Source organism: Mytilus galloprovincialis, chromosome 4 (assembly GCF_965363235.1).
Source record: "Mytilus galloprovincialis chromosome 4, xbMytGall1.hap1.1, whole genome shotgun sequence".
NCBI lineage: Eukaryota > Metazoa > Mollusca > Bivalvia > Mytilida > Mytilidae > Mytilus > Mytilus galloprovincialis.
In genome coordinates this window covers 56,497,508-56,509,558 of record NC_134841.1, presented here as the reverse complement: position 1 = coordinate 56,509,558, position 12,051 = coordinate 56,497,508, and the positions used below count along the sequence as shown (strand labels likewise).

At 30.8% G+C, this 12,051-nt stretch overlaps 1 protein-coding gene across 2 annotated transcripts in view; it reads left to right on the top strand.

Annotated features, from left to right (window-relative positions):
* LOC143072497 (VPS10 domain-containing receptor SorCS3-like) overlaps positions 1–11,508 on the top strand; it is a 137,828-nt gene extending 126,320 nt beyond the window's left edge. For both annotated transcript variants that reach the window (XM_076247439.1, XM_076247441.1), the window contains 2 exons: positions 1,677–1,816; positions 3,024–11,508. In XM_076247439.1, coding sequence (XP_076103554.1) covers positions 1,677–1,816; positions 3,024–3,091 — 208 coding nt within the window. In that variant the 3' untranslated portion in view covers positions 3,092–11,508. The remainder of the gene's footprint in view (positions 1–1,676; positions 1,817–3,023) is intronic.
* The last annotated feature ends 543 nt before the right edge of the window (positions 11,509–12,051 follow it).

The window sequence follows — 12,051 nt, the reverse complement described above, 5'->3', positions numbered from 1 at the left end:
AGTCGGGCGGGCGGCAACCAAATGTTGTCCGTGCATTTACTCATGAACTGTTCAACCAAAGCTTTTAGAATTTTAATATGTTGTTACTGACAACAAAATGAAGGTCAAGTTCAATAACGGCGATTTTGACTTTTACTGTTCAGGAGTTATGGTTCTTGAAAGATTGAAAAATGGCGTTTCCAGTCGTGTCCGTGCATTTACTCATGAACTGTTCAACCAAAGCTTTTCAAATTTTACTATGTTGTTACTGATGACAAAATGGAGGTCAAGTTTAATAATGTCGATTTTGACTTTTACCATTCAGGAGTTATGGTTCTTGAAAGATAAAAAAATGGCGTTTCCATTCATGTTGTTGCATTTACTCATGAACCATTCAACCTAAGCTCTTTCAAATTTTAATATGTTGATACTGATGACAAATTGGAGGTCAAATTTGATATTGACAATTTTCCCTTTCGCCGTTCATCAGTTATGGTTCTTGTGATATTGCCAGGACACAAATAAATGTTAATAAATCCGGATTGCTGTCCTTGTGACAGCCTCTTGTTGGTTATTATCTTGAGTACTATTATAGATAGAGATAAACTGTAAACAGCAATAATGTTCAGCAAAGTAAGATGTACAAATAAGCCAACATGACCGAAATGGTCAGTTGACCCCTTTAGGAGTTATTGCCCTTTATAGTAAATTTTTAACCATTTTTTGTTAATCTTAGTAATCTTTTACAAAAATCTTCTCCTCTGAAACTACTGGGCCAAATTCATCCAAACTTGGCTACAATTATCTTTGAGGTATTAAGTTTAAAAAATGTGTACAGTGACCCAGCCATCTAACCAAGATGGCCGCCATGGCTAAAAATAGAACATAGGGGTAAAATGCAGTTTTTGGTTTATAACTCAAAAACCAAAGCATTTAGAGTAAATCTGACAATAGGTAAAATTGTTTATCAGGTCAAGATCTATATATTTTCAGATAAATTGGACAACCCTTTGTTGGGTTGCTGCCCCTGAATTGGTAATGTTAAGGAAATTTTGCTGTTTTTAGTTATTATCTTGAATATTATTATAGATAAAGATAAACTGTAAACAACAATAAAGTTCAGCATAGTAAGATTTACAAATAAGTCAACATGACCAAAATGGTCAATTGACCCCCTAAGGAGTTATTGTCCTTAATAGTCAATTTTAAAAAAATTTCATATTTGTAAATTTTTACCAACATTTTCCACTGAAACTACTAGGCCAAGTTCATTATAGATAGAGATAATTGTAAGTAGCAAGAATGTTCAGTAAAGTAAGATGTACATAAACATCACCATCACCAAAACACAATTTTGTCATGAATCTATCTGCTTCCTTTGTTTAATATTCACATAGACTAAGGTGAGCGACACAGGCTCCTTAGAGCCTCTAGTTTATGTGAAGTTTCATATAAAGTTTTTAAAATCAAGATAGTTTATCATTAATTTATGGTAATTTCAACTTTCAACTTTCAACTTGAAATTTATTACAGATTTTCATTATGTTGTGAAATTCTGCAATTATATGCCAAATTCAAGAAATGTAATGATGCAATTTTCGCATGAATGTCCTATGAACACAAAATTATTCATGTGAGATAAAGTTTTCTATTTATTTTTGAAATATTAACCAAACATAAATGGTTTTTTTTACTAGGAAATCCAAAACTGGACAGCAGTATTCACTAATATTGAATAGAAATCAGTTGGATACATCATGTGCAGAAAGTGATGAAGATTTAACAGTAGAAGATTATGATATACATGATGGTGATACAAATATAGTAATCAATCCAGGTAAGATATACACAAGGATGATACAAATATAGTGATTAATCCAGGTATGTTATCCATGAGGGTGATACACGTATAGTGATCAATTCAGCTATGATATACATGATGGTGATACACATATAGTGATTCATACAGGTATGATATACATGAGGGTGATACACATTTAGTGATTAATCCAGGTATGATATACATGATGGTGATACACGTATAGTTATTAATCCAGGTATGATATACATGAGGGTGATACACATATAGTGATAAATCCAGGGAATGATATCCATGAGGATGATACAAATATAGTGATTAATCCAGGTATGATATACATGATGGTGATACACATATAGTTATTAATCCAGGTATGATATACATGATGGTGATACACATATAGTTATTAATCCAGGTATGATATACATGATGGTGATACACATATAGTTATTAATCCAGGTATGATATACATGATGGTGATACACATATAGTTATTAATCCAGGTATGATATACATGATGGTGATACACATATAGTTATTAATCCAGGTATGATATACATGATGGTGATATACATATAGTGATCAATCCAGGTATGATATACATGAGGGTGATACACATATAGTGATAAATCCAGGGAATGATATCCATGAGGATGATACAAATATAGTGATTAATCCAGGTATGATATACATGATGGTGATACATGTATAGTTATTAATCCAGGTATGATATACATGAGGGTGATACACATATAGTTATTAATCCAGGTATGATATACATGAGGGTGATACACATATAATGATCAATCCAGGTATGATATGCATGAGGGTGATACAAATATAGTAATTAATCCAGGTATGATATACATGATGGTGATACAAATATAGTCACCAATCCAGATATGATATGCATGAGGATAATCCATCAAAATGACAAATGTAACAGTACACACTTGAGGCTTGATAACCCTCAGGTAAAGTTCAAAAGAATTTGTTTAACAAAACGTTTTAGAGCTTTTTCCACAATCATGATCATGCAATCGTGACAAGGGGTCAAAACTGTGTACCGTAGGTCATGTATGCAACCAAATTCTTTATACAATGCAAAATTTAGTTTTACTTTCAACTGATAAATAAAATTATAGCAATCTTTCCCCCCTCAGTGCTTACAAGCACATTGATTAATTTATACAAACATATTTTAATATTTATATTTTCTTTTCAGACTTCCAGCCATCTTTAGAATTTATGAGTTTAGGAACAACAAATTCGAATGATTTAGTGAGCTGTTGATGATGGTTTTAGTTAGATTTTATCTGTGATTATTGGTGCCTTACTTATCAGCTTCCATTTTGTTAAATTTGCGTGTGAGTGTGTATGTGTGTTTATGCAGCTATTGTTTGTTGTTAAAAAAAACGTGTGATGAAGACACATTACAATTTTTGTTCACACATGTATATTATGTGTTCATTCTAAACAAATTGTGAAGTTTGTTCAAACTTGTTATTTAAATCATTTGTACAACTTACAGATCCCATTAGTGCTAAAATACTATTTGTTCTTGTTAAATGATGCTGTCTTTAATATTTTATGTTAAATTATTTGATTAGTTTGTTGATTACAACAAAGATTGTTTGTAGACTTTACGTCAGTATTATAAGAGAAGAGTGTCTATTATGGCAATGTTTATAATGACATGGCAAGGAAAGTGAGGAAATACATTTTATTGATTGCAACAAAGGGGGTTGGCATCTATGTTATAAACATTTGTATATATGTCTTCCAGTGTCTGTTTAATAGCTTTATCAAGATTGCTGCGGTCGAACAAAATATTGATGTGGTGTTTAAGAATTTTTTCCTGTTATTATTCAACAACAAAGCCAATACACATTTTACCATGTGTTGGGCGTAAGGGCATGCATGATTGATTATAATTGTTTTTCTCTTACTCATTAATCTATTTGAAGATCTATGTTTCTTTCTTTGGCTGAAATTATTTGTTTAGACATTACTAGAGTATCTATGAATCTGAATTATGTAATGCTTATTTTATGTGTTTTAATTTGTTGGTTTACTGAACGGTCTACCCTATTTTTAGCTCACCTGGCCTAAAAGGCCATGTGAGCTTTTCTCATCACTTGGCGTCCGTCGTCGTCGTCGTCTGTCGTCTTTAACAATTTTTCAAACATCTTCTCCTCTGAAACTACTGAATGGATTTGAATGAAACTTAAAATAATTGTTCCTTAGATTATCCTGCACAAAGTGTGTGCTTCGATTTTTGATCCGTCAAAAAACATGGCCGCCGTTACTTGAAATAGAACATAGGGGTCAAATGCAGTTTTTGGCTTATATCTCAAAAACGAAAGCATTTAGAGCAAATCTGACAGGGGTAAAAATGTTCATTAGGTCAAGATCTATCAGCCCAGAAATTTTCAGATGAATCAAACAAACCATTGTTGGGTTGCTGCCACTTAATTGGTAATTTTAAGGAAATTTTGCAGTTTTTGGTCATTATCTTGAATATTAATATAGATGAAGATAAACTGTAAACAGCAAAAATGATCAGCAAAGTAAGATCTACAAATAGGTTAATATGACCAAAATTGTCAATTGACCCCTTAAGGGGTAAATGTCCTTTAATGACAATTTTTCACAATTTGTTCATCATATTTGCTAACTTTAAAAAATCTTCTCCTCTGAAACTACTGAATGGATTTGGATGAAACTTAGCATGATAGTTCCTTAGATTATCCTGCACTAAGTGTGTGCTTCGATTTTTGATCCGTCAAAAAACATGACCGCCCTTACTTTAAATAGAACATAGGGGTCAAATGCAGTTTTTGGCTTATATCTCAAAAACGAAAGCATTTAGAGCAAATCTGACAGGGGTAAAAATGTTCATTAGGTCAAGATCTATCAGCCCTGAAATTTTCAGACGAATCAAACAAACCATTGTTGGGTTGCTGCCACTTAATTGGTAATTTTAAGGAAATTTTGCAGTTTTTGGTCATTATCTTGAATATCATTATAGATAAAGATAAACTGTAAACAGCAAAAATGATCAGCAAAGTAAGATTTACAAATAAATTAAATATGACCAAAATTGTCAATTGACCCCTTAGGGGGTTATTGTCCTTTAATGACAATTTTTTCACAATTTGTTCATCATATTTGCTAACTTTAAAAAATCTTCTCCTCTAAAACTACTCAACCAAATTCAACCAAATTTCATTTGAATGATCAGTAGGGTGTATAAAATAAAGTTTGTGTTTTATTTTCTATTTCGTCAAAAAACATGGCCGAAGGCATTGTTTACCAGGTGAGCGATTCAGGCTCTTGAGAGCCTCTTGTTCCAATTTGCAGATTAAAATAAATTGAAATATTCTTTTTATGCCCCGGCTGTAGTGGAGGGGGCATTTAGTTTTACCCTTGTCTGTCGGTATCAACTAGGTACCAGTCTTGTATTACAACTCCAGTGTCAAAACATGAAGGGAAACAATATATTAGAAAAAAATTCTGGACTCAATTTTTTCTGTTTGATTATAGGTTTATGCTGAATTGAAACATATATATAGATTTAAAAAAAAATCTTGCTTGTTTTTGGGATATCAATCCAGTAAAGTGGAAGGATATCAAGTTTACTGGAAGTGGTGCGGCCTAGTAAAAACAGCAAACAGAAAGTAGAAAAAAAAATGTTTTGACTTCAGGGTTACGTAACTTTTTATTCTTCATGGCAAGACCCACTTTTTTCCGATTAAATCACAATTTCACATTAGTACATACATGATATGAACATGAAAACAATTTTCTATGTAGCATTTTTTATTTTTTTATTTTCAAAGATCAGCTGTTTTGCATGTAAGTCAATTACAAGACTGCAACCACTACAATTATGGACAAAGAGAGATAAATTCAATTTCAAAAATTAATTTCAACAACTGCATCAACTATAACCAATACTTTATACACTGCAATGTTCACTGAAAAGATTAAAACAATCTTCACCCTTCAGTGCTTACAAGCACTTAGATAAATGTTTTTTTTCAGTTTTGCCACTTTTTTAACCTTGTATGATATTTTGCTTCCGTTTTCTAACTTAAGCTTGTCTCAACTAAATTTAATGAAATGTATAAAAAATGCTTATTACCACATAACTCGGTTTAGGTTTAAATTTTTGAAGTGTCACTTTTACCATTATTGAATTATGTCTCTTTATAATGTTATATGCTAGTGGATGCATCCTCTGTGTCCCTATGGACACATTCCCCATTTCTTTATGAAATGAAATGCATCAAAAACTAACAGAATTGATAACTCATTGAGTTGAGAAAAAATAAAAATTCAAAAATAATTTGTATGTTTACGTATCTTAAAATAAACAAATCAATCATAATTGATATTGAAATGTTGTTTGCGCATATAATTTTGCGGAGCAAAACATGTGTTTAAAACCCATTATGATAAATTTCTTTCCCTTTTTCTTTCTCTTTTTTTTCATAATTCCGAAAGATTTATCATCTCATAGATGAAATGGATCTGTCCAAACGTGGAAGATGTAAAATTAATATATATTCAAATGTAATTTGAAATTTTCTTGTGTAATACAAACAAAATGCTTGACAACTCATGAATTTGATATCTTAGTCTTTCCAGAGGACGAGTCTATTATGAATGTTTTTGACAAGAATGGTAAAGCTTATTTTCATACGATGTGTTTGAAATTTTGATTAATTAGTTTTCTTGCTGGAAGATCATTATACATCAAGTTTCCTGAAATTAATAAAAAGCTATGGGGATCTGTTTTTTTCTTGTTCGTGAAATGACGATTTAATTCGTCTTTGAATGTGGACATAACCCTTTTTGGAAATTGTATGCCGATGGAATGCATTTTATGTTTACCACTGCTGATCAATAATATTTTATAGCACTAGAATTTAAGAAATGATGACAAAAAAGCATACTAAGCATATTTTTAGTAAGGAGATATTTATTTTTTTCACATATTTTCTGTCTTGAAAGAAATTCAAGGAAAGAATATTATTTTAATTTTAATTTCTATCAGACTTATTCAGGTGAAAAATCTGTACATCAAAAGATAAAAAAAAAAACCTGGCCCTAGAAAAACTTTTTGGAAACACTTTCAATTACTTATTTCGTTGCTCTTAGAAAGTTATTCAAGAATAACTTGCATTCCAATACTCAAAAACTTATAAGTAGAAAATAAACTGACAACACCATGGACAAAAAAGAAAAATACCACAGACAAACAATATTACACAAAACAAAACATAGAAAACTTAAGACTTAGCAACACAAACCCTATCAAAAACTTGGGGTGATCTCAGGTTGATCCGTTAGTGTAAGCAGATCCTGCTCCATGTTTTGCTTATGTTAGTACAAACCCAGTATGAAGTCTAATTCAGTAGGTCATCCAATACAAATTGAAATTAAGAGCTGGAAAAAAATGTTGAACTAAATGCACATCCAAAACTAGCTATTAAATGTCAACTATGATGACTTAGTTTAGTGTGTATTTTGCTGTGAAAATGATAGGGATAGATGAACATGAGACAATAACAGATATCTATTGTCATTTGTTTTGCTTATGTTTTTACTCATAGCATGTGATTTCAAATATTATGTATTCTGATTTTTTTTTAAATTTGAATGAATATATCAATAGATATAGGAAGATGTGGTGTGAGTGCCAATGAGACAACTCTCCATCCAAATATCAAATTTATAAAAGTAAACCATTATAGGTCAATGTACGGCCTTCAACACGGAGCCTTGGCTCACACCGAAAAAAAAGGCTATAAAGGGCCCCAAAATTACTAGTGTAAAACCATTCAAACGGGAAAACCAACGGTCTAATCTATATAAAAAACGAGAAACGAAAAACACGTATAAATTACATAAACAAACGACAACTACTGTACATCAGATTCCTGACTTAGGATAGGTGCAAACATTTGCAGCGGGATTAAACGTTTTAATGGTACCAAACCTTCTCCCTTTTTCTGAAACAATAGCATAACATCACAACATAGAAAACCACATGATAAAATATCAATTGGAAGGCTTAACTCAATCAAAAAACGTAAATTAACACACTATGAACGAATAAATTTGATCTAATTTTGATCAAATCCATTTGAGCTAAAAATGTTTCAGATAAAATATTGCAACAACAACACTATTGCAGTGCATGAAGTTTGTAAAAATTTTTTTTTTAGCATATGATTGTACTTTTCTTTAAGTATATAAGTTGTAATTTTTATTTAACTTTACTCATAACACCTTGTGTTATAAAGCAAATCACATATTTGTTTGTGCTTTCAAGCTGCATAAATCATCTTGTATTTTTTGTGGTCACTACAATCATATATATTTATGTAAAAATTGTATCTTTTTTTTACCCTAAAAAGTTTATTGTCAGCTTTCAAGGAAAGAATTTTCTGAATGTATTTAACAATTAAAGACATTAATAAAAGCATATTATTTATAAAAAGGGGAACCAAGGTCAAAGATAGAGGCAGAAATGTAGAAGCTCTTAGGTCCTAATGATATTTTTTTGACAATTTGCAGACCAATTGTCAAAAAATATCATAAGGACCAAAGAGCTATGGTTTTGCAAGGAAGCAAATTGTCAAAAAGTATTATAAGGACCTAAGAGCTAGGGTTCCACAGCTATGTCAAAGACTGTTACACTTAATTGTCAACACAGTAACTGAGTGCTTAGATGTATTGGCTTTGACTTAAGAATGCTTATTGCTTTCAATATTACATTATTTTAATTTTTTCTGGATTTGTGGTTGATATATTTCTGATATTAGTTACAAAGACAAAGAGTTACTGGCATTTCAGAGTAAATGTCTGTGTGCCAGAATAAAGTGTTATCTTTTTACATCACCATTTATTTTATTTTCCATTTATGATATATGTTTTCGAACTGTACATTGAATGCCATGTACCTTCTATCAATGCAAAACATACAACAAATTTTATGTACAAACTTATTGCCCGATACATTTACAAAGTAGATTTTTTGTACACATACACAATCAAGTAGGATAGCAAAAAATATTTTATGATGATACTAGAAATTTCTTAAAATCATGAAAAGTTTTCTCAAGGCCAGGGTTTTTTAATTTGTTGGTTTACGGATCCGCCGACCCTATTTTTGCCGATTTTCAGAATAAAAATAACATTGACTTTTCATGCTTTTTTTTATTCCCGCCGACCCGAAAAAAATTATACATTATCCCTGAAAATTAATAAAGTATTCTTTTTTTTATGAAATGAAATGCATTAAACACTAAAAGAATTGATAACTCTTTCTGTTGTGAAAAAACAAGGATTTGTATAACTGACCTTTAAATGTTTTTTGCACAAATAATTTTGCGGAAGGAAACATGTGTTAAAAACCCATAACATCATAAGTTCGTTTCCTGTATTTCTCATCATTCCTTAAGATGCATCATCTCATAGAAAAATGGAACATGGACTTGTCCAAGACATGACAATTTTATATGGAATGATTGTATGTTTAATCTGATGATGCCATTGATGGTACACTGTGATTTTAATCAAAGACAGTTTTAAATCTTCTGATGTTCTGTTCTTTTAAAAGAGAACTGTACTGTTTCAGCATTTTAACTACATGTAACTCTTTACTTTCTTCTATGTTTTCTTCCAGCTACTCAATATAAACAGATCATTTGGAATTTTCTTGTTTCATAGATAAAAAAATCATCCGTTTGAATATAAAAACGGCAATGCATGACAATGAAAATTTGTAGTATTCTATGAAAATGTGTATTGCAGTTATAAATATATTTTCATTTTGATATGTACATTTGTATAAACCAAAGGCAGTTTGCATTTTTCTGTAACTTTAAGCTGTGTTTTCTAGGAATCACCTTTATTGATATAAAAAATCTGAAATTTTTATCAGTTATATGATGAGAATTATACATTCTTGACAGTTTAAATGTGCATACTGCACTGACAATCTCACAATGGAACAGGTTAATATTATAAAAACCAATTAAAGAAAGGTATGACAATGGATACCAGATGACTTTTGCCCATCACTTGACGTCCATCGTCGTCTGTTGTCGTCCGTCTGGTGTAAACTATTTCAAGCATCTTCTCTGAAACTACTGAACCAATTCCTACCAAACTTAAGCTGAATGATCCTTATGGTATCTTGAATAATCTTTTTGTTTTATTTTCTGTTTCGTCAAAAAACATGTCTACCATGGCTAAAATAGAACATAGGGTTGAAATGCAGTTCTTTGATCATATCTCTGAAACCAAAGCATTTAGAGCAAATCTGACGTGAATAGAATTGTTCATAAGGTCAAGTTCTATCTACCCTAAAATTTTAAGACCAATCAGGCAACCAGTTGTTAGGTTGCTACCCCTAATTGGTACTTTTAAGGAAGTTTTTAGTTATTATCTTGAATATTATTAAGGATAAAGATAAACTGTAAACAGCAAAAAGATCTACAAAAAAGTTGATATGACTAAAATTGTCAATCAACCCCTTAAGGAGTAACTGCCCTTTAAAGACATTTTTTCTGAATTTGTTCATCTAGTTCGCTTGCTTTAAAACTGCTTAATCAGTTTCAGCAAAACTTAATTAGGCTGAATGAGTTTCAGAATATCTAGTATAAATTTTGTATTTTATTTCCTTGTACGTCAAGAAACATAGCTACTACATTGTATCACTAAAATGGAACAGGGTGTAAAATGCATTTTTTCCCCTTTTGAAGAAAATATGACAGACGCAAAGAACATTTAAATGGAATTTTTAAGACACTCATTAATATATATTGAAAAGCAAAATTGTCATTGTGGAAAGATTTTGAGCAAAAAATAACAGGTGAGCGATTGAGGTTCTTGCGAGCCTCTTGTTTGTTACACAGTCCACATTTTCATAGTTGTTATAAGATACTAGATGACTTTCTTGTTACCTAGTTTACATAGTTGTGATAATACTTAGAGGTGCAGTTCAATGTTTTCTTTGGAGCTAACCTTACAGGAATTAGTCTTGCAAACTCCAAGAGCTTTAAGTGTATATTGATTCTGTTTTGCTAAGAAAACGTTGCATTTTTATGATGTGTAAATGTGTGGCAATATTAGGGTAGACATACTTATTGTTGGCTTCCATACCAAATATATGTGGGGTTTTTTCAAGAATCAAATCAAAATTGTATTTGATTCCTCAGATTGGGTTGAAGTGTAGTATTATTGAAAATATGACAAAATGTTATTTTAGTTCTTTGACCGTCTATTTACTGAACCAAATTGCAAAATGAACCTAATTGAATTCATATTTTTTACAATTGTATAAATTCTGATTTTTGACAGAATTGATGGTACATAGGGAAATACTTTGTATCAACCTATTTGTGTTTTTTTTAGGTACATTGATTTTGCATTTACTTCAATCCTATTTTTTCTTTTAAAAAGCATACTGCTTTATCTGTTGATCTCATCTGTTAAAGCTTGACTCGTGGTATGATTTCCTGAATGATAATCATCTATGATGACCAATTTTATAGTTTTTAGTTATTTATAATTTATATATCAGCAACATGTTTAGTGATATTTATTCTCACACCAATATACTCTGTAAAACAGGTCTCGTATGAATCTCAATTTACATTATAAGATTTCAAATAAATATTTTTTGAAAATAACATTGAAATGTTTTTTATACGACTGCAAAAAGTTTTAAATTGGGGGCCCAAAGGGTTCAAAATTAAACTTTGTTTGATTTCATAAAAAATTGAATAATTGGGGTTCTTTGATATGCGGAATCTAACCTGTATTTAGATTCTTAATTTTTTGTCCCGTTTTCAAATTGGTCTATATTAAGGTCCAAAGGGTCCAAAATTAAAGTTAGTTCGATTTCAACAAAAAATGAATTCTTGGGGTTCAGTCACCTCAGTTCCTATATTCGGAAGTTCCTTAATTATACAGAAGTGCCGCTGTAATGGGGTCTGTTTTTGATATGTCAAATATAAGATTGGGTGGGAAACGTTTACATCAAATATTTATAAATTGAATGATGGTAGTTTCGAGGAAACAATAAAATTTGGTTGAAAATATAAATATATAAATTGGTGGGTATTTTGAATTTAAACAAAAATCTGACTAGTGTCGGATTCTAGGGGAGTACATGTGCTTAAATAAAAAATAATTTTCTGCATAAAAAGGTCCAAAAAAAAATTTCGCCTCGC